The sequence below is a fragment of the Berghia stephanieae genome, chromosome 9 (assembly GCF_034508935.2).
Source record: "Berghia stephanieae isolate SIO BIC M18660-M18661 chromosome 9, UCSD_Bste_1.3, whole genome shotgun sequence".
In the NCBI taxonomy this organism is placed as follows: domain Eukaryota; kingdom Metazoa; phylum Mollusca; class Gastropoda; order Nudibranchia; family Aeolidiidae; genus Berghia; species Berghia stephanieae.
The window spans coordinates 41,229,421-41,254,169 of record NC_088368.1 but is presented as its reverse complement, the minus strand read 5'-3'; the positions used below and the strand labels follow the sequence as shown (position 1 = coordinate 41,254,169).

The following is a 24,749-nucleotide window of genomic DNA, read 5'->3' as shown; positions in this document are numbered from 1 at the left end:
GTTTTTAAAAATTTTGGCCAGAAAAATTGTCCTTCAAATATCGATTGATTATAATAATAACCCTCATCTTGTCAAAAACTCCCAAACCTGAGATTTCCAGAGAACTCTAGACTAGTCCCCAGGTTTGAGAATTTTCTACAAGTTGAAGGTCATTGTAATCGGTCGATATTTGGAGGATGAGTTTTCTGGCCAAAATTTTTGTTTTAAAAATTGTGTTCATTTAGATTTTGGCAGTAGTATTAGTATCTACTTGTATTTATATTATATTAACCCAAACCAAGGGCAACCACCTGCCTATCAATCAGCGTGACAAGGGCAGATGACCCATTTCCTTGATCTTCCTGTTTGGGGCTGGGTTGTCAAACTTGCTTTACCCCACATTCCGCACGGCCGCCAATACATTTCAATTATTTTGCCTTCTCCGCGAACATAACTTGCAGTAGAAGCCAGTTAAACCGACTTTCAAAAGATCAAGTTGTACATTTAAAAAAAAAATAATTTTTTAAAGCACTGTGACCCGAGGGGGTCCCAATATCTCAGTTGATAGAGCACTCGCTTCACACCCAAAGGAACGAAGATCGGTCCCAGGTGCAGTCGAGATTTTTTTCTTCTGACCCCCCCCCCCCTCCCTGTCCACCCAGCAGTGATTGGGTAGATTCCTGTATTTTTCTTTCTTGCTTTGTCTGGCACCTTTCATACACACTTGATCAGTTCTTTATCCAGAAATCCTATCACAATCCCATCCATATATTTTAAAAAGGAGTCCATCGTTGTAAACACGACAACCAATAATGCGGGTGGTTGGATGGGAGCATCAGCGGGTGGTTGGATGGGAGCATCAGCGGGTGGTTGGATGGGAGCATCACCCTTGAATCATATACCTATGATGTTCGCATGGGTGTACGATCCGATAGTGATGTCGTTGGATGGGAGCATCACCCTTGAATCATATACCTATGATGTTCGCATGGGTGTACGATCCGATAGTGATGTCGTTTCTTCTTCTCTTTACTAGCCTATCCTGCTTCTTTGGTTTGTGATTGTATTTTTGACAGGGGATATTTTTTTTTCTGTAAATCTTCTGCCTGTTTGTTCTTGGTTATTTATAATTTAGCTTATGATATCTTTAGGTTATGATTTTGATTTACATTTGTACTATTTTTGTTAGATTGCTTGTTTTTTTTGTTTCAGCGGTCTCTCATATAACCTCAATTGTGTTGGAAGAGACCTAAAGCAACAAACAAACAAACAAACAAAAAAAAACAACCAATAATAAACAAACAAAACAATCACAAACGCACAGTCCAACGGGATGACTTTGCCTCTAAATATGTGGACAAATTTAATTGTATGTAGATTTCTTCTAACAGTTATTTCTTTTGATAAAAAAAAGCAAGTCTCCCACAAGGGAAATAACTGCAACAAGCCTGAGAATACTCAAAATGCTCCAAAATCAACAAACGCCAAGTCACCCCATCTGACGGTATCGTTGTTGGTTCAAGTAGTACAAGGTTAACCCTATTCCTGCACTGTGTTTAACAACCCCGATTCCTGCACTGTGGGATGAGTACACATGTACCCCAGACTCTCATATAAAGAAAAAAACCTCAATAATAATAATAATAATAATAATAATAATAATAATAATAATAATAATAATAATAATAATAATATAATAATAATAATAATAATAATAATAAGCATATTTATATAGCGCCTTTCGTCGAAACCTTAAAGGGCTTTTTTAAAATTTTTTAAAATTCAAATACAATTCAACCAAAGTATCAAAACAATTAAGAGCATAAAAGGGCATCAACACATCATCAATATAAATGTCACATAAAAAACATTTAAAATTCAATTAAGTAAATATTTCCTGAAAAGATATGTTTTCAGGGCTTTTTTGAAAATGTCTATTGAGCTCGAGAATCTCACAGATTGAGGGAGATCATTCCAAATCGTGGGTCCGAATTTCATAAGAGACCTATCACCAATACTTACTTTACAATATTCCTATTCCTATTCCTGCACTGTGGGGTACAAATGTACCCCAGACTCATAAGAGCAATTTAATCTTTATATTCCTATTCCTGCATTGTGGGGTACTTATGAACATTATACTCTATGAGAAACATATAAGTACTGTATGTATTCCTTTTTTTCAGCACAATAAATGCATTTTAGAGTAATGGAATTTTATTTTAACCCTCTCTTTACCACCTGCAGTAAAACCGTCACATTTGTTACGACACAATATACACTTTTTCTTATTCAGATATATTTTTTACATCACAAACTTTGAAGAATGATTTTTGTTTAATTGACAAGAACATATATTTATTTTGTAGAGAGCTTGTTTGAGTCTAAAATATCAATTTTTCTGCTTGGTAAGTCCTGTCATTTTAGGAAAATACTCTAATACCATCGGTAAGGAGAGAGATAATATTAATCTAATTTCTGTACAAGGTTAACTAATTTGTTTCACTCATTTATTCCCTCAGGTGTCAGACGCCCTAGAACCTTCAGAGACGACACCGATCACCACTTCACCATCCACATCATCAACGATAACCACACTCCTTGCGTCACCAGATGCCATGAACTACGATTCGCTGCGACAACAACAGCAGCAACAAGAACAAGAACAAGAACACCAAGACCAAAAACAGCTCCAGCAACAGTCAGAACTGGAAGAAGAGCGGGAAAAACACAAACAGGAAATTGAACAACTTCAGCAACAGCTGCAACAACAACAGGAAGCAATGACCAGACTACAAGCGCACACGCATGCGCAGCAAGTGCAAGCTAATCTCCTGACCACCTCGTTGCGCACCAAGCTGCGCAGAAAGGACCAAGAGTTGAAAACCCTCAAGGTCCACCAAGAAAACAATATGTCCGTCATAATCTCACACCTTTTGTTTCTTGAAAGACAAATGCAGAAGGACCAGAAGGATGTCAACGATGTTCTAAACGAGAAGGAAGACGTCGTGCGCCGTCAGAGAGCCGCCATTGAAGATCTCACCGCCAGAAACTATCGCCTTCTCCAAGCTCTCAAAGAAAATCACGGATATGGCTCAACCGATAACGGGATTTCCCGATCAACGAAACCGCAAATCGTGATGCAAAACGGAAACTATTCCATCCAAGACCACGGGAATAAAGTCGTTCTGAGAGGGAATAAGGGTGAAAAGGGTGGGGAGAAAGATTCGAAAGAGAAAAGGTCGAGCTCGGGTCAAAAGGTCAGGTTCAGTGTCATGAAAGACAAACTCCGTCGCCATAAGAGCAGTTTGGAATTGTACCAATCCGAACCTCTGGAGCCTCTCGTGGAAGGAAAGCTACGCTGTTTCGGGAGTGAGGAGAATTTATTGGACGAGGATCGACCGAATTTGTACATAAGAAGGCGAATCGGAAGCGACAGCGATGACAAAAGACTTCGATACGGTAGTCTCGTTGACTTCCCGGACGATCTCCGAGAAGTCGACGAGTCTGTTCACGACAGCCCGGACAGTTGCTTCGGAGAGGAGTCGACTTCCCTGGAAAACATTTACAACTCCGATTCCTACATTTATTCCCCGTCGTCCACACCAAACGGAGATTCTAGATTCCATCACCACAATCATAGTATGCATAACAACAATAACCACAACAGACACTCCACAAATTCCTACGGTTTCAACGAACTTTCCAAATCTCGTTCAGTCCCGCAATCTCTCCCCACCGTTACAGAAAACGACGGAAGCGGATCCTCCAATTCCTCCTCTCAAAAACTGACGGGGATTTTAAAAGAGCGTCCCCATTCCTTACCTAGTGTAGAAAACATTTCTCAGGAATCAAGTAGTGGTAGTAGTAGTAATGGTAGTAAAGTAAACATGTATCCCAATGTTATTCCTGTCGCCTCATCGCCTCCTTCGGAGTCCAATCCCTTCAAGAGCTTCAAGAACGTCTTCAAGAGACGAGGCAGCAAAAAGAAGAGATCTGTCTCCCTCGGACAAAACGTGAACAAGGAATATCAGGACGCCATGAAGCAGCACTTCAAGAAATATGACCTCACATAAAAACTATAGAAATAGAAATGTTGATTAACGATGCCTTCTTGGCAAGAACGTGAACATACAGGACTACGACATACATTACTCGCCGAATTCCAGCACGCTATGTAACACGACACGGTAGAGCTGTGTGACCGAACTTTATCTTTATATATATATATATATATATATATATATATATATATATATATATATATATATATATATATATCATCGTCGTTATGTTATCTCCCTTGAGCATCGGTTTTCGGAACGCTCGAATTCTACTAGCACGCTTTTTTGTTTGTTTGGCTTCTCCCTGACAGCGGGCTAGAATCCAGCGAGTACTGTATCATCAGAGATGCCATGAACAACATTTCCAGAAATAATATGGCCTCGCATAAACAATAGAAGAATTATTGATTAACTCTTTTCTTACCAACCACAGGGAAATCGTGACTTTCTGTTCTGTGTTACGATTCAATGACCTTTTTTTTTCATTTTCAAGTTTGTTTGTACTTTGTCAGTAGGGTAAGGTGGGGGAATTACACACCCGGGGTAATTACACACCCACATCCATTACATATCTAGTTCTTCGCAGAAAGAATGCAAAAAGACCCAATCGACTGTTCAAAGTTTTAAATGCTTTTTATTTCTATTTCCTGGTTGAACACAAAAAGCACCAACTTTTGTTACTGTTAAATTCTGACAATTTTTCAAGTTTTTACAAGCCCATTGAAGGTAAGTGCAACATTCATTATTTTCAAATATGGCGAAATGTTGTTAACTTTTCTTCAACTTTGAAACTCAAGCTAGAAATGTTTAATCATTCATCGGATATGTAAACATTTCTCCCAAACCTGTTCTTGATGCCTTAAGTAAGTTGCTGTGCCTATTTTAGATTTATAAATGTCAGGGAAATTCCACATTCTACAGGTTTCGAATTTCTAATGCCTTTTTTGTGTGAAAATATTTAATCAACATCCTATGTCAATGGTTTTATTTTACAAAGAGAGGCCCCAGCTAAATTTCACACCCTCCGGGTTTCGAATTTCTAGTGACTTTTTTGTGTGAAAATGCTTAATCAAAATCCTACGTCAATGGTTTTATTTTACAAATAAAGACCCCGCTATCATTTCAAGTAAATAGTTATAAAGCGGGTGTGGAATTACCCCGACATAGTTTTTCTTAGAAAATCGCTTAATCCAAAAGTCTTGGATGTGTGTAGCCTATTAATCCTGTTTAAATAATAAGCCTTATTGTGAACCCAGATGATGTTACTTATGAATGCCCATACTTTAGAGCTGGATTTAGAAGCGATTTCTGTTCATGTTTTTCTCTTTTTTCTATAGAGATTGGCTAATCGTGTTGATTGAATACAAGAAAAGACGGTGTCGTATGACAATGCAGATATGGTGAAAGGATCGATCTCATTAAATCTGGAGGGATGGGCTGCAAATGTGCTGCCGGATTATACAATCTAAACTGAGGAACATCCGTGACCATGTCAAGAAACGATAAAGTAAAATAGGAGAAGATACTTACGCCTTACTTAAATCGCGAGACTGCACCCGGGATCGATCTCCGTCCCTTTGATTGTGAATCGAGTGCTCTACCAACTGAGCAATCGGGACTCCCGCCTAGGCCTATTGGTGTCATGTCATAATCTACAAAGATTGTTGTTGTGTTCATTTCAGACGTTAATTATTGTTCCTGATTGTTTCATTCTCGTTTTTGTATGCTTGTCATGATGAATGTGGAATTACCCAAAATGTTGAATAAGCGAATAAAGAGAAAAATTGGAATTTATGAATTGGCGTTTATTTTTAAACGTGTTATTTGTACAGAATCAAAGTGTGAATGGCTGTTGGATATTTGTATTCTGTTTGTGTGTTCACCTCATCAATAGAAACTTTATGACAATAAACTGAAAAAGTTGGGTGTGGAATTCCCCCACCTTGCCCTACATCACACACAAAAAAAAAATGAAGAAGAAAAATCTTTGTTATAACCATAGGATCGTAATGATGTTATGTAAAAGCTTGTTTTATGCACAAAATTGTGTATCTTGTATCTATATGTCGTTTTTGAGTGTAAAGATCTCAATTTTTGTGTGTGGTATTTCTAGAATTAGAACAATCCTGAAAAGAGGAGAGAGAGAGAGAGAGAGAGAGAGAGAGAGAGAGAGAGAGAGAGAGAAGAGAGAGAGAGAGAGAGAGTTAACGATACCCATTAATAATATGTGAAGTAATCTTTCAGAGAATGTCGGATAGTTTTACAATAGGGTTCAAAAGTCGTGACGTCACTTCCCTCGTAATGACGCATAGTAACTGGTTCTAAACTATCGGAATAATGGCGGACGCCATTATCTCCATCAACGCCCTTATACTTCCCCTCCGACGAGCATAAAAGTGTATCCAGAGGAGAAAATCATTATAAATCGGATCATGTTTTGACTGATTACATGACATGTGAAATAGTTCTTGCTAGCATGAAGAATAAAAAAAAGTAACCGATTTCCTTTGTTGTTTAGAACCAAGCTGCTGGTTGCTGGGCGGACGTGACATCAGACTATTGAATCCTATTGTGAAAATACGTAAAGATTGTGAGGAGTTGCCTTTTGTTTTTTTACAATAATGATGAATTATATTTATATATATATATATATATATATATATATATATATATATATATATATATATATATATATATATATATAATTCCGAGATAAAACTTAGGTCGTGTAATGTTTTATCCGACAGAAACAAAAACACGAACTATACCAGGGCGTCAACATGTTCATATGTACATTTCACACAAAAAAATCTAATCCGATTAGTGAAATGTAATCAGATTAGATTGGGTAAGATATTATACAAGTCAATTTTTAAAGCAAAATTTTTTATAAAAATCCGTTGTGACTAATTGTTGTCTATCTCTACTTTATGCTGTCTGCCGCACTCTGGAAAAACAACAAAACACATATTATTTAGAATTTTGGCCAGAACACTCATCCTTCTATCAATAAATACCGATTGATTAACCCCCCCCCCCCCCTCCTTACCAACTATAGGAAAATCGTCGCATTCGTTGCGATACAACCAACATTTGTCTAATTCAAATTTATTGTCAAACATTTAAGACGATACGAATATATCATGTAATTACGTGGATTCGAATCCAGCTCAGTAAAAACAAAAATGGAATATTGCCCAGCTTTAGTGTGAAGGACGAATAGTGCAATCAACACTATTTGTCCTTACGTACGGCAACGACGGTTGATGATATTCGACCTTAAGGACGAATAGAGCTAGCCATTTAAAGAAAATGAACAGTGTGTTGTAGAGCATGTCTTGCTATAGAAATTATGTATGACAAGAACTTCACTGCTATTGTGTCAGTGGGATAAAAATTATATTTCTGTGTTAGTTGGGTGTGAAGTTTTGGGGAAAATCCTGAAAATGGCTGGTAAGGAGAGAGTTAAAATGACCCTCACTCATCTTGGCAAAAACTCTCAAACCTGGGACTTAAAGAAAGGAAGACTTCCGGGAAGTCCCAGGTTTGAGAGATTTTGCTAAGATGAGGATCGATATTTGGAGGAGGACGGGATTTCTGGCCAAAATTTTTAAATACGTGGTTTTTGTGTTTTTTTTTTTTTTTTTTTTTTTTGTATTTCTTTTCTAGAGTGCGGCAGATTAAGCACATGGCCTCATCCTTGTGTTGGTCTTTTTATATATCGAAATTTATACAAATTTTAAAAGATAATATATTATGTCCATTCCTTGATTTTAAAGTAACTTTACACAAACTTAACATTCAATATCTCGTGTTATCCCTCTCCCTAAATAATAACGCGTAATGATATCATGAGCGCTGTACGCTGGTTTGTGTGTGAGTGTGTGTATGCGTTTCGCGAATCGGGTAGCATAGCCCTACCCGTCTCCATTCGTAGAGCGGGAATATCTGCTAGTTACAATAATTAAGGAAAAAAGTTAATTTTGTTTCTAATACTTTATAATAATAATATTATCATGGCAAAAAGTCTCACACAACGGTAGCTGTCAACAATAAGTCTACCAGCCATTTTGGTATAGCGGGAATGTTTTTGCACACTGGTTCAGCTCCTTGATGTTAACACAAATATATATCAGCACACGTCAGTCAGACTTCCATGCTTCGTCCAAAGCAAATTTTTTAACCGCTCGTCTGCCCAGATCTCACTAAATCGATTTTTTAAACTGATGTTATCTTGATGATAATAATAATAATGTTGTGAGTACTATTCACGCATAGCATCAATGTTTTACGGCGTAGGACAGAATCTGACCGAGGGCCAGGACCAGTTACAAACGCATTCCCTTTTATACTGCCATTTTATTGGATATAAATAACATTTTGATGCCATTAAATAAATCTTGGTGTTGTCATTACAACCACTGTCGTTGGAACGTACCGTCAACTGGGTTAACTTTGCCTAAAGGGGAAACTTTGCCTCTTGAATTTTGGACCGTTAAGAGATTATTTAGTTCTGTGGCAATTATTTTCTTTGATAAAATTCAAGTCCTTTCCTTACCATCCATATATGAAAATCGTCACATTGGTTACGATGCAAACGACAATTTTCTCATTCTGATTTCTCTTGTACATCACAAAATGTATAGAAATCCTTTGGATTACAGCTATAAATACTCAACACTGTTTTGTAGACATCATTTTGCTGAACAACATTCTGTATAGAAAGCACTTGTTACTTTTTTGTTTGAGTAATAAAAGTCTATTAATGTGTTGGGTGGGTTTGAATTTACGGGGGAAATTCTGAAAATGGCTGATAAGGAGCGGGTTAACGTATACAATAACTGCACCGAAGCTTCGATCATTCAAAATGCTCCAAATTCACAGAGGCAATGTAACCCTAATACTCTTCAACAGTCGTAACGTCACTTCCTTTAACACTGGCTCTAAACTATCGGAACAATGGCGGACGCCGTATGAAATATTTCTCGGGCGAACATAAAAGCGTATCGAGAGGAAAAAAAAAACCCCATAAATTTGATCATGTTTTGACTTTTACACATTCTGATCACAAGGCAAATGAAAAGTTCTTGGCAGCATGAAGAATAAAAAGTAATGATTTTCTTTGTTTAGAACCAAGATGGCCGCCGTTGCCGGGCGGCATGACATCAGACTACTGAATCCAATTGACAGTATGTACAATTATTGTTACCGTCTTCGTTATGATTATATTATTTCTATTGTTTTACTTTGAAAGAAAAACAAACACGTATTTAAAATTTTGGCCAAAATAGTCTTCCTTCAAACACCGATCGATTATAATGACCCTCATCTTGGCAACAACAAAATCTCAAACCTGGGACTTCACGTAAGGAAGACCTTGCAAAGTCCTTTTTTTTTTGTGTGTGCCAATATAGGCTCATTTAAATCGATAATATTAATTTGAAGGACGAGTTTTCTGGCCAAATTTTAAAATGCGTGCTTGTTTGTTTTGTTATTTTTAAATCCTACAGTAAGAGGAATTATTGTTGTTGTTAAAATGTTGTCATTATTATTTTAATCGCGATTAGGGTGGTTGTTGTTATTGTTATCACTATTCTTTGTTATTTTCATGGCCATCGTCATCATCATTGCAATATTATTTATGTTAAGATTTATTATTATTCCAAATCTTGTCTCGGTGGGTGATTGGTTAGTGCCGGTGGTAGAGCTGCTACAAGGGGCGACAATTGACTATGATCGTTTTCTTTACACTAAATTAGCAGGCATGTCAACTATTACGAAGAATTCGTAATTTTTTTTTTTTAAATTGAGCTTTATATAGCGCAATATCCACTAAATGTAGGACGGGACATGACGCCTGTTACGCGATTTTAAAACTTTTCGGACAAAGACAACGCTGTTAACGGCCAGGTACTCATTTTACACCTGAGTACGGTGAGAGAATGTGAGTAAAGAGCCTTTTCCAAGGACTCACCCATGCGCCGAGCGCGAGGCTCGAACCCAGGACCTTCCGATCCGAAAGCGAGTGGCATACCACTAAACCCCGGCTCCGATTTATGAACTTCTTGGCTTCCCATAGTGGGCAGGGCGGTACTTATCGTGTCTTCTATCCCCCTGTATCTCCCATAGTGGGCAGGGCGGTACTTATCGTGTCTTCTATCCCCCTGTATCTCCCATAGTGGGCAGGGCGGTACTTATCGGGTCTTCTATCCCCCTGTATCTATTTTCCAATTTATTGCTCTTTGTCTTGGAATGAGATTATTGGGTTTTGCCCTGGTCCTGGTCGTAGTGCTTGACTGGGAGGGAAACGGTCAAAAGCATAGTTATTTTTTTGGGAGCTGATATAGTTTTCCTTGTCTGTTATCTCTCTGTTATGTATTGCCATATTGAGTGTATAATTGAAAGCATTTGAGTATATTCCTCTTAGTGGGGAACCTTTCCTGGTGTCTGGGAAAGAAATCTCAAACTCTGGGTGGGGATCCTGTCCTCCCATAGTGGGCAGGGAGGTACATGTGTCTTCTATCCCCCCCATACCCGTTTCCCAATTGTTTCCTGTCATTGTCTTGGAATCGGATTACTTAGTTTTGTCCTGATCCTTGGCTGGGAGGGAAACAGTCGAATGTATAGTTATAGTTTTGGGAGATATACATTGTATTATGTTTAGTTTACATATCATATTATATGATTTGTAAACATTTGAGTGTATTCCTCGTAGTTGGGACCTGTGCTTGTGTCTGGATGAGACTTTTAGGAGATCTCAAACTGAGTACATTGGTGGTATGCTCTTGGAATCTACATCTGATCCCTATTTGTTCTCAGTTCCCCTATGTCTTACAACTCTTTACTGTCCCATTTTCTTCCTTTTTACTGGCGCTGATATAACCTAAATGTGTTGCAAGCGCCGTAAAACCCTTAAAATCAAAAATCTCAAACTCAGCACTCTGTTGACTGTGATAGTGTGCTCTTTGAATCTACATCTGTTTCCTATTTGATCCATTCCCCTTTGTCTTACTTTTTCCTCGAGTCCTTTTAACTCTACATCTAGAATCTTTTCACTATCCAATTTTCTTTGTACTGCCTGGGTGGGGTTCCTGACCTCCCATAGTGGGCAGGGAGGTACATACTGTGTCTTCTATCCCCCTATATCTGTTTTCCAACTTGCTTTCCGTCTTGCCTTAGAATGAGATTACTTGGTTTTGTCCAGGCCCTGGTCGGATACCCTAGCTGGGAGGGAGACAGTCAAATGTATAGTTAAGAGTTTTGGGAGATGATATTTTTTTTCCTTGTAAATCGTCTCTCTGTTACTGTTATGCACTGTTTATGTTTTTTGTATATTATATATCATTTGTAAACATTTGAGTGTTTCATCTTAGTGGGGAACTGTGCTTGTGTCTGGATGAGACTTTTAGGTGATCTCAAACCAAGTATTTTGATGGTGTGCATATCTACATCTATCCCTATCTACCTTATTCTTGGATGCTTTATTTGTAATTCTAGAACTTTTTACTATCTCATTTTCTTCCTTGTACTGGCGCTGATATGACCTTAATGTCTTGCAAGCGCCGTAAAACCAAGGAAAAAAAAAAAAAAAAAAAATAACAAAAAAAAAAAAAAACAAAAAAAACCCCAAAAAACAGCGACTTAAAAATTACGAATTTTAAAATTTTCAAGTTGACAATCTGCACGAAAGAAATGGGAAATTTAAGCACGGGCTTGAGTTGTCTCACCTTGGCTCTCAAAACGATATCTCTTCACTTTTGTCCCTATATTTAATTACTACTTTTGTGCCTTCATTTTTGCTTGTACCATTCCATCATCTGCTCTTATTATACGATTACGATGCTTATCAATAATATAACTGAGGAGGTCAGAAGCAAAAATGCAGTATCTACCACGTCGTGTATTGTTTATGAATTTGATAGAATGATTTAAAATATAAATTAATTGATGTGGAGGAAGATATAAATCAATTAAAATTAATGTGTAACTGTTTATAAGTCTGGAAACCCTAATTGTTACGGGCTCATCTTGGGTATCCTCAAACCGTCATAGAATTATGTCCATTACCTGGGTGGGGTTCTTGACCTCCTATAGTGGAGAGGGAGGCAAGTACTGTGTCTTCTATCCCCATGTATCTGTTTTCCAACATGCTTTCCGTCTTTGTCTTGGAATTAGATTACTTGGTTTTGTCCTGGCTGGGAGTGGGAGGGAAACGGTCAAATGTATAGTTAGTTTGGGATATTTTAATTTTTACCTTGTAAATCATCTCTCTGTTATGAATTATATTTGTTATTTTGAATGTATAATATAAGCATTTGAGTGCATTACTCTTTTTTGGATCTTTGCGTGTGTCCGGATGATCTCAGACTAAGTACATTAATGGCATGCATGCTCTTGGAATCTACACCGGTTCCCTATCTGAACCAATTCCCCTTCGTCTTACTTATTTCTTGGGTGCTTTGATGATTGTCATCATCATCATCACCCCCATCCATCGTGGCTTGTGCTCTTGAGCACGTTGCCGGTCAGCTGTCTCCACGAATCACGATCCTCTGCGGTGCGCATGAAATCTTTGATTGTAAATCTATTCCATTTTCTTCTTTTGACTGGGGCTGATATGACCTAAATGGGTGGCAAGCGCCGTAAAACCCTTAAAAACCAAAACAAACCCAAATAGGCGACATTTTTAAGCGCACGCAGTTACTGATGCGACTAAAGTTGTTTTGTATGAAAAATTATGACTATATTATAACTTATTAACAAAAATCGCATACCTACAAAGAACAAAATAGTAGAAAACAGTAGAGGGAAATAATATATTGTCTAAATAAAAAACGAGAGTAATACTGTAACATTATTATTATTATTGCGGTATCACCCCCCCCCCCCCCCCACCCTCGTTATTATCAAAGTGTTATTGCTATAACGCTTATGTTAAAATCAATAGTAAGGCACACCGAGTAGCCAGTGACATTTTTTATATAATAATATGTATAAATAGTTTCTTTTCGTTATTTTATTTTAATATTTTTAAGAAAATGTTTATTTTTGTTCTTGTTTTACATTTTTGACATAATTTTAATATGAATATTGTTCATGTTGAGTGTTGTGAATGGTAACAGTTGTTATTTTATGAACAAGAATATAAATTCATCAGAAAGCGTATAGTAACTTTGATGATTTTTTTATTTTTTTTTTGGAAATTAGTTGTAAACTATTTATATATTGTTATGATTTTTGTTATGATGATGATTATAATAATGATGATGATTATATTGTTTTATTCGATTTTAAACAGGGGAATAAATGAATTATTTGTAACTTACATGACGATTTGATTTTTGTTTTTTTATGTGTGTGACACGTTGGGAGCAGGCACTGAAAAAAGTGTGTATGAAAAAAACAGTGTCCTGACAAAAAGCAACAAGAAAATATTTTTAAAAACATCAGTCGAGGCATTCTGAAGACTTTTGGGAATTTTTTTCTTCTATTTTCCTGGTATCTTTCTATCTCCATTGTACGGCACTTTTTCAGATCTTTGTTGTTTTTGCGGCTCTGTGGTCTTGTGGTATGACACTCGCTTTCGGATCGGAAGGTCCTGGGTTTGAGCCTCGCGCTCGGCGCATAGTTGAGTCCTGGGAAAAGGCTCTTTGCTCACATTCTCTCACCATACTCAGGTGTAAAATGAGTACCTGGCCGTTAACAGCGTTGTCTTTGTCCGAAAAATTGTAATATCGCCTAACAGGCGTCATGTCCCGTCCTACATGTCAAATGTTGCTGTTGACCAGGGACCCCTTGTAAAGCGCTTTGAGCACGTTTAGTGGATATTGCCCTATATAAAGCTCAATTTTTTGTTGTCGTTTTGTTGTTGTTTTTAAGGGTTTTACGGCGCTTGCGGCACATTTAGGTCATATCAGCGCCAGTAAAATGAAGAAAATGGAATAGGTAGTCCAAATATTATAGATTTACAGTCGAAGGACCCACGAAAAAGTAAGACCAATGGGAATTGGTTCAAATAAGGAACAGATGTAGATTCCAAAACTATAACTATACATTCAACTATTTCTCTCCAAGCCAAGGACTCCGGCCAGGGCCAGGACAAAACTAAGTAATCTCATTCCAAGACAAAGAGAGAAATCAATTGGAAAACAGACACAGGGGGATAGAAGACAGAACAGCTACCTCCCTGCCCACTATGAGAGGTCAGGAACCACACCCAGTCATATCTTTATGTAAAGTACTGAACAAGTGTGTATGAAAGGTGCCATTACTGGTGTTTGTTTTTATGTTTTTAAGGGTTTTACGGCGCTTGCAACACATTAAGGTCATATCAGCGCCAGTAAAAAGGAAGAAAATGGGATAGTAAAAAGTTCTAGAATTACAATTAAAGCATCCAAGAAAAGGGAAGACAAAGGGGAATTGGTTCAAATAAGAAACAGATGTAGATTCCAAAAGCACACTATCAAAGTATTTAGTTTGAGATCATTGAAAGTCTCATCCAGACACAAGCACTGGTCCCCGATAAGAGAAACATACTCAAATGTTTTATGTTTTTTTGTTTTTAAGGGTTTTACGGCGCTTGCAACACATTTAGGTTATTCAGCGCCAGTAAAAAGAAAGAAAATGGGAAAGTAAAAAGTTTTTTTTTTTTTTTGTTTTTTTTAAGGGTTTTACGGCGCTTGCAACACATTAAGGTCATGTCAGCGCCAGTAAAAAGGAAGAAAATGGGATAGTAAAAAGTTCTAGAATTACAATAAAGCATCCAAGAAAAGGTAAGACACAGGGGAATTTGTTCAAATAGGGAACAGATGTAGATTCCAAGAGCACACTATCAAAGTACTTAGTTTGAGATCACCTAAAAGTCTCATCCAGACACAAGCACAGGTCCCCACTAAGAGGAACACCCCCAAATGTTTTACAAATCATATATCATATAAAGAAAGCCTAATACAGTGCATAACAGAGAGATGATTTACAATGAAAAAAATATCATCTCCCAAAACTCTCTATACATTCGACTGTTTCCCTCTCAGCCAGGGCCATCTGGTCAGGACCAGGACAAAACCAAGTAATCTCATTCCAAGACAAAGACAGAAAACATGTTGGAAAACAGATATAAGGGGATAGAAGACACAGTATGTACCCCCCTGCCCACTATGGGAGGTCAGGATCCCCACCCAGTAGATAAAAGTTCTAGAATTACAATTAAAAAGCACCCAAGAGAAAGTAAGACAAAGGGGAACTGGGAACAAATAGGGATCAGATGTAGATTCCAAGAGCATATCACCAAAGTACTTAGTTTGAGATCACCTATATGTCTCATCCGGAGACAAGAACAAAATCCAACAAAGAGGAACACACTCAAATGCTTACATTATACATTAAAAAATAACAAATATAGTAATAATACATAACAGAGAGATGATTTACAAGGAAAAAAATATCATCTCCCAAAACAATAACTATGGATTTGACTGTTTCCCTCCCAGCCAGGACTCCGGCCAGAGCCAGGACAAAACCAAGTAATCTCATTCCGACACAAAGACGGAAAGCATGTTGGATAACAGATATAAGGGGATAGAAGACACAGTACGTACCTCCCTGCCCGCTGTGGGAGGTCAGGAACCCCACCCAGACTGTGGGAGGTCATGAACCATCAAACAGGATTTCTGATGTCAACAGACATCACCCACGTTGTCCAAGTGAGCAAATTGGGGGTTAATAATCTTGCTTGAGGAAAAAAAAAAGAAAGTGCCTAAAGCAGGGTTCGAACCCGGGACATACCGGGTCACAATGCAATGCCTTAGCCAGTCTGCCACTTCGCCTCCCGCGAATTTTTAGATTAGTTTTAGTTTTAGATCACATAAAAGTCTCATCCTGACACAAACACGGGATCCCACCACTAAGAGGATCACACTCGAATGTTTACATTAGACATTCAAAACAACAAATAGAGAGATGATTTACAAGGAACAAAAAAGTCATCCCCCAAAACTTATACACGTGACTGACTGCTTCCCTCTTGGCCATAGACCCCGACAAGGGAAAGGACAATATCGAGTATGCTTGTTTTGTTTTTGTTTTTAAGGGTTTTACGGCGCTTCCAACGCATGTTGGAAAACAGATATAAGGCGATAGAAGACACAGTATGTACCTCCCTATGTTTTTGTTTTTAAGGGGTTTACGGCACTTGCAACACATTAAGGTCATATCAGCACCAGTAAAAAGGAAGAAAATGGGTTAGTAAAAAGTTCTAGAATTACAATTAAAGCACCCAAGAAAAGGTAAGACAAAGGGGAATTCGTTCAAATAAGATACAGGTGTAGATTCCCAGAGTACACTATCAAAGTACTTAGTTTGAGATTACTAAAAGTTTCATCCAGACACAAGCATAGATCCCCACTACGAGGAATACACTCAAATGATTTACAAATATAACATAAAGAAAACATAATACAATGCATAACAGAGAGATGATTTACAAGGAAAAAAATATCATCTCCCAAAACTATACATTTGACTGTTTCCCTCTCAGCTAGAGTATCTGGCCAGGGCCAGGACAAAACCAAGTAATCTCATTCCAAGACAAAGACAGTGAGTTGGAAGACAGATATAAGGGGATAGAAGACGCAGTAAGTGCCTCCCTGCCCACTATGGGAGGCCAGGAACCCCACCCAGTAAAAAGGAAGAAATGGGATAGTAAAAAGTTATAGAATTATAATTAAAGTACCCAAGAAAAGGTGAGACAAAGGGGAATTGGTTCAAATAGGAAACAGATGTACATTCCTAGACCACACCATCAGAGTACTTAGTTTGAGATCACCTAAATGTCTCATCCAGACACAAACGCATGTCACAACTAAGAGGAATACACTAAAATGTTAACAAATCATATATAATATGTAAATAAAACATACAGTATACATAACAGAGAGATGATTTACAAGGAAAAAAATATCATCTCCCAAAACATTGGTTATACATTCGACTGTTTCCCTCTCAGCCAAGGACTCCGACCAAGGTCAGGACAATGTTTTGTTTGTTTTTAAGGGTTTTACGGCGCTTGCAACATATTAAGGTCATATCAGCGCCAGTAAAAAGGAAGAAAATGGAATAGTAAAAAGTTCTAGAATTACAATTAAAGCACCCAAGAAAAAGTAAGACATAGGGGAACTGGGAACAAATAGGGATCAGATGTAGATTCCAAGAGCATACCACCAATGTACTTAGTTTGAGATCACCTATAAGTCTCACCCGGACACAAGCACAAAATCCAACAGAGAGGAATACACTCAAATGCTTACATTATACACTAAAAATAACAATAATACATAACAGAGAGATGATTTACATGGAAAAAAATACCATCTCCCAAAACAATAATATAACTAGGTTATGCATTTGACTGTTTCCCTCCCAGCCAAAGACTCCGCCCAGGGTTGGGACAAAACCAAGCAATCCCATACCAAGACAAAGACAGAAAGCATGTTGGAAAACAGTTATAAGGGGATATTGTTTTGTTTTTAAGGGTTTTACGGCGCTTGCAACACATTAAGGTCATATCAGCGCCAGTAAAAAGGAAGAAAATGGGATAGTAAAAAGTTCTAGAATTACAATTAAAGCACAAAAGAAAAGGTAAGACAAAGGGGAATTGGTTCAAATAGGGAACAGGTGTAGATTCCATGAGCACACCGTCAAAGTACTTAGTTTGAGATCACCTAAAAATCTCATCCAGACACAAGTACAGGTCCCCACTAAGAGGAATACACTCAAATGTTAACAAATCAAATATAACATGTAAATAAAACATAATACAGTACATAACAGAGAGATGATTTACAAGGAAAAAAATATCATCTCCCAAGGCAATAACTATACATTCGACTGTTTCCCTCTTAGCCAAGGACTCCGACCAAGGACAGGACAAAACCAAGCAATCTCATTCCAAGACAAAGACAGAAGGCTATTGGAAAACAGATAAGAGGGGATAGAAGACACAGCAAGTACCTCCCTGCCCACTATGGGAGGTAGGAACCCCACCCAGTTATAAGGGGATAGAAGACACGGTAAGTACCTCCCTGCCCACTTTGGAGGTAAGGAAAAGGTCAGGACAAAACCAAGCAATCTCACTCCAAGACAAAGACAGAAAGCATGTTGGAAAACAAACCTAGGGGGATAGAAGATACAGCAAGTACCTCCCTGCCCACTATGTAGCAATGACTATGAAAAATGTTTTTTTCTCTTTTTGAGGAAAATTTTTGTCTAAAATCAAAGCCTTATCTCCACTGAGTAAAAATGATTTTGAATTTTGAAAATCCATTCATAAATAAACAAGTTATGCAGTTTCAATGGTGTCATTTATTTGGATGACCCGCAGAGAGGAAAAAAAAGCGAAAATATGGGACGCTTTTTCGGCATTTTTTTTCGACCTTTGGTTGTATCTTGCGTAATAAATGGATTAAAAGATTGAAACTTGAAGAGCAAATTAGGATGGTGTTTTGTAAAATACGGGAAAAGTAATCTTCATATTCATATGAAATTTTACAACCAAAAAGAAGAAATGTTCATGTATTACCTTGTCAGCGACAAAACCTCCACGCCCGGTAGTTTTAGAAATATTTTACTCCAAAGAGTAAAGATCTATTTTTAACGGTTTTCTGCTAATTGCACGAGTTTTGTCGCTTGACATAATCTAAAATGACCTTTTTTCTAAATGTGTGCCAACTTTCAGTCATATTCATCAATAAACAGCGTCGTAATTAATTTTTTAAAATAGCATATACGAAACGGCTTCGTCCCATATTTTGACGCGAATTTGGGCACTTCGTAAGCGAAAAAGAGGCCCAAAGATTTGTGCGGGATAGTCATTGCTACACTATGGGAGGTAGGAATCCCCACCCAGAATAAGGGGATAGAAGAAATAGCAAGTGACCTCCTGCCCACCACGGGAGGTCAGATGACCCCGCCCAGAGGTCCAGTATAAATATTGCTTTGAATCAAGAAAGCGTACAATGATGTTTTTTGTCTCTTGTAAAATTGAGTCCACCAAATCAGTCACAAGGTCAGAAAACGACACCATAGTCCATCAATAGACATAGTGTGTTGCCTGAGATATCATCAATACGAATGGCTATAAATACCATGTGTTTGATTGTGTGTTTGTTTGTTTGTTTGTTTGTTTGTTTGTTTGTTTGTTTGTTTGTTTGTTTGTTTGTTTGTTTGTTTGTTTGTTGCTTTAGGTCTCTTCCAACACAATTGAGGTTATATGAGAGACCGCTGAAACAAAAAAACAAGCAATCTAACAAAAATAGTACAAATGTCAATCAAAATCATAACCTAAAGATATCATAAGCTAAATTATAAATAACCAAGAACAAACAGGCAGAAGATTTACAGGAAAAAAAAATATCCCTGTCAAAAATACAATCACAAACCAAAGAAGCAGGATAGGCTAGTAAAGAGAAGAAGAAACGACATCACTATCGAATCGTACACCCATGCGAACATCATAGGTATATGATTCAAGGGTGATGCTCCCATCCAACCACCCGCACCATGTGTTTGGCCGTGGTGTGGAGTATTTAAAGTGTGTATTAAAACATAATATTAATGATAGTAATAATGATAATAATAATAATAATAATAATAATAATAATAATAATAATAATAATAATAATAATAATAATAATAATAATAATATTAATAATAATAATAATATTAATAATAATAATAATAATAATAAATATAATAATAATAATATTAATAATAATAAAAACAATAACAACAATAAAAATTATAATAATAAAAAATGATAATAATAATAATAATAATAATAATAATAATAATAATAATAATAATAATAATAATAATAATAATAATAATAATAATAATAATATTAATAATAATAATAATAATAATAATATTAATAATAATAATAATAAAAATAATAATAATAATAATAATAATAATAATAATAATATAATAATAATAAAACAATAACAACAATAAATAATTATAATAATAAAAATGATAATAATAATAATAATAATAATAATAATAATAATAATAATAATAATAATAATAATAATAATAATAATAATAATAATAATAATAATAATATTGATAATAATAGTAATAATAATAATAATAATAATAATAATAATAATAATAATAATAATAATAATAATAATAATAACAATGATGATGATGATGCTGATGATGATGCTGATGATGATGATGATGATGATTTTGTTTGTTTGTTTTTAAGAGTTTTACGGCGCTTGCAACACATTTAGGTTATATAAGCGCCAGTAAAAAGGAAGAAAATGGGATAGTAAAAAGTTCTAGAATTACAATTAAAGCACCCAAGAAAAAGTAAGACATAGGGGAACTGGGAACAAATAGGGATCAGATGTAGATTCCAAGAGCATACCACCAATGTACTTAGTTTGAGATCACCTATAAGTCTCATCCGGACACAAGCACAAAATCCAACAAAGAGGAATACACTCAAATGCTTACATTCTACATTCAAAATAACAAATATAATAATACATAACAGAGAGATGATTTACAAGGAAAAACATATCATCTCCCAAAAGAATAACTATGCATTTGACTGTTTCCCTCCCAGCTAGGACTCAAGCCAGGGCCAGAAAAAAAACTAAGTTATCTCATTCCGAGACAAAGAGAGAAAGCATGTTGGAAAACAGATATAAGGGGATAGAAGACACAGTATGTACCCCCCTGCCCACTATGGGAGGTCAGGACAGGAACCCCACCCAGGATGATGATGATGATGATGATGATGATGATGATGATGATGATGATGATGATGATGATGATGATGATGATGATGATGATGATGATGATGATGATAATAATAATAATAATAATAATAATTATAATAATAATTTAGATTGCACATATACAACCAACTGAGGTGATTATGCTAGAGACAAACAAGTTTTTTGAAAAAACACAATAATCCGTAAAAATAATAAACAAATAAATAAATAAAAAATATAAACACGGAAAATTATATATATATATAACATATAAATCAGGTCTAAACCATAAAATTGTTTGTTTTTAAGGGTTTTACGGCGCTTGCAACATATTAAGGTCATATTAGCGCCAGTAAAAAGGAAGAAAATGGGATAGTAAAAAGTTCTAGAATTACAATTAAAGCACCCAAGAAAAAGTAAGACATAGGGGAACTGGGAACAAATAGGGATCAGATGTAGATTCCAAGAGCATTCCACCAATGTACTTAGTTTGAAATCACCTACAAGTCTCATCCAGACACAAGCACAAAATCCAACAAAGAGGAATACACTCAAATGCTTACATTATACATTCAAAATAAAAATAATAATACATAACAGAAAGATGATTTACAAGGAAAAAAATATCATCTCCCAAAACAATAACTATGCATTTGACTGTTTCCCTCCCAGCTAGGACTCCGGCCAGAGCCAGGACAAAACCAAGTAATCTCATTCCAAGACAAAGACAGAAAGCATGTTGGAAAACAGATATAAGGGGATAGAAAACACAGTATGTACCTCCCTGCCCGCTATGGGAGGTCAGGATCCCCACCCAGTAAACCATAAAAGATAATCTGAAAAGACATATCTTCAAATAACAATAGATTTATATATGATATATCAAAAAATAAAACATTCAAAATTCAAATCCAATTTAACAAAAGTATAAAATGACAACTTGAAGGTAAACCGACAGAATTACTCTCAGGATTACAATAATAAAATAATAATAATAATAATAATAATAATAATAATAATAATAATAATAATAATAATAATAATAATAATAATAATAATAATAATAATAATAATAATAGGCACAATAATAGCGAAATGGAATGTTGAATCATAAACAAGAAAACTACTGGAATAAAATGACTTCCTATCATCCAACATAATGGTATTATAACAACAATAAGTAGTACAGTAAAAAAGTAGTACTTCAGAGCCAGGCCCGTGGAGCCGAAGTTTGTTTTGTTTTGTTTTTAAGGATTTTATGGCGCTTGCAACACATTAAGGTCACATCAGCGCCAGTGAAAAGGAAGAAAATGGGATAATAAACAGTTCTAGAATTACATTTAAAGTATCCAAGAATAAGGCAGACAATGGGGAATGAGATTAGCGGAAGAGTAGCGTCCCTTGATTGGACGTCACCCATAGTCTGTGACGTCACCGGCGGAAAAGTTATGACGTCCTCTCTCTAATAACTTTTCTGCCGGTGACGTCACAGACCATGGGTGACGTCCAATCAAGGGACGCTACTCTTCCGCTAATCTCATTCCCTATAGTAGTACAGTAAAAAAAAAAATTACTTCTTCAGAGCCATTGGGCCCGTGGAGCCGAAGTTTATCCCGGTTTCTACAGCATGAAATGGACAATAGCAATTGCTTGCTATCCTTTGGATAGCTCAATACTATAGTCTATCGCAAAGTTCTTTCCACCAGATCTAACAATCACTGCTAGGTGGACAAGAGGGGGTCAGAAAATAAAGCTCGATTGCACCCAGAATCGATCTTGATCCCTTTGCGTGTGAAGCGAGTGCTCTACCAACGGAGCTATCGGGACCTCATAAAACACCAATCAGACTCCTGTGTAAAGAGGACTGCTGGTACCCCCCCATGTGTAAACAACATTTATAGCTTTGGTTGAGATCCTGTGCTCAAAGACTCATGATATAATACACATTGTATTAATCACAATTCTAATCATAGTAAAGATAGGCACAACGTCTTAATGGAATGTTGGATCATAGACTAGACAACTGATGGAATAAAATCATTTCATATCAACAATAAAGAGTATGTTTGGTTTGCATTTAAGGGTTTTACAGCACTTGCAACACATTTAGGTTATATCAGCGCCAGTAAAAAGGAAGAAAATGGGATAGTAAAAAGTTCTAGAATTACAATTAAAGCATCCACGAGAAAGTAAGACAAAGGGGAACTGGGAACAAATAGGGATCAGATGTAGATTCCAAGAGCATACCACCAATGTACTTAGTTTGAGATCACCTACAAGTCTCATCCAGACACAAGCACAAAATCCAAAAAAGAGGAATACACTCAAATGCTTACATTATCCATTCAAAATAACACATATAATAATACATAACAGAGTGATGATTTACAAGGAAAAAAATATCATCTCCCAAACAATAACTATGCATTTGACTGTTTCCCCCCAAGCCAGGACTCCGACCAAAGCCAGGACAAAACCAAGTAATCTCATTCCAAGACAAAGACAGAAAGCATGTTGAAAAATAGATATAAGGGGATAGAAGAGACCGTAAGTACCTCCCTGCCCACTGTGGTAGGTCAGGAACCCCACCCAGAGATATGAATATCAAAAGTCGCCAAGAGCATTGTATAAAACAATGGTGAGCACAATATAGATATGTAAACATGTTATTTTTAAAATTCAATTCAGAAATATAGCTATATTTGACAGTTTACATTCTCTAAAATCCATAAACGTTTGATAGCCTCCCTTAAAAAAAAATAAATAAAATTCCAACATCTAACAACAGTTGCTAGCCTCCCTTTAGAAAAAAAATATTCCAACATTTAACAACATTTGATAGCCTCCCTTTAAACAAAAATAGTCTACAATCTAACAACATTTGAAAGCCTCAGTTAGAAAAAATAGTATTCCGGTGAATAACAGAGAGATGATTTACAATACAAAAAATATCATCTCACAATACTCTAACTATACATTTGACTGTTTCCCTCCCAGCCAAGGTATCCGACCAGGGCCAGGACAAAAACATGTAATCTCATTCCCAGACAAAGACAGAAATCATATTGGAAAATTGATAATTTAGGGGGATAGAAGACGCAAAAAGTGCCTCCCTGCCCACTATGAGAGGTAAGGAACCCCACCCAGACAAAACCAAGTAATCTCATTCCAAGATAAAGACAGAAAGCATGTTGGATAACAGATAATATAGGGGGATAGAATACGCAAAAAGTGCCTCCTTGCCCACTACGAGAGGGAAGGAACCCCACCCAGACAAAACCAAGTAATCTCATTCCAAGATAAAGACAGAAGCATGTTGGAAAATTGATAATTTAGGGGGATAGAAGACGCAAAAAGTGCCTCCCTGCCCACTATGAGAGGTAGGGAACCCCACCCAGACAAAACCAAGTAATCTCATTCCAAGATAAAGACCGAAAGCATGTTGGATAACAGATAATATAGGGGGATAGAATAAGCAAAAAGTGCCTCCTTGCCCACTACGAGAGGCCAGCAACATCTAACGTCTGCTTGGGCAAAATCCAATGCCTGGTATCATTCCAGGACTAAGAAAAGAAATAAAAATTCATCCTTCCCAGCAACATTGCCAGATGCCATCGCCTAGGCATTCCATGAATGAATAAATAGAATCCATCAAACAAACAGCTGATGAGCAAATTGGGGGTTAATAATAATCTTGCCCAAGAAAAAAAAGAATATAAGTGCCTGAAGTTGGGCTCGAACCGGGGAATTTTTGGACTACAGTGCAATGCCTTAGCCATTGGAACCCCCCCCCCCCCCACCCTCCTCCCCTTACACACATATATTCCTTCGTGGAATGTCCAGGTGCCTAGGTGATGGAATATCATGGTGCCGTTGCAAAAGGACAGAATCTTTTTTAAAATAACCAAAAAAAAAACAA

The 24,749-nt window shown here is 36.6% G+C and overlaps 2 protein-coding genes across 2 annotated transcripts in view; one reads left to right on the top strand and one right to left on the bottom strand.

Annotated features, from left to right (window-relative positions):
• The window catches only part of LOC144979237 (uncharacterized), a gene marked incomplete at its 3' end in the record, with an annotated part of 269,055 nt that overhangs the window by 16,933 nt on the left and 227,373 nt on the right, over window positions 1–24,749 (bottom strand). The window lies entirely within an intron of this gene.
• Window positions 803–6,173, top strand: LOC144980254 (uncharacterized). The gene has a single exon (XM_078927877.1). It carries the CDS (start codon window positions 2,598–2,600, stop codon window positions 4,053–4,055), a length of 1,458 nt encoding a protein of 485 aa, XP_078784003.1. The 5' UTR covers window positions 803–2,597; the 3' UTR covers window positions 4,056–6,173.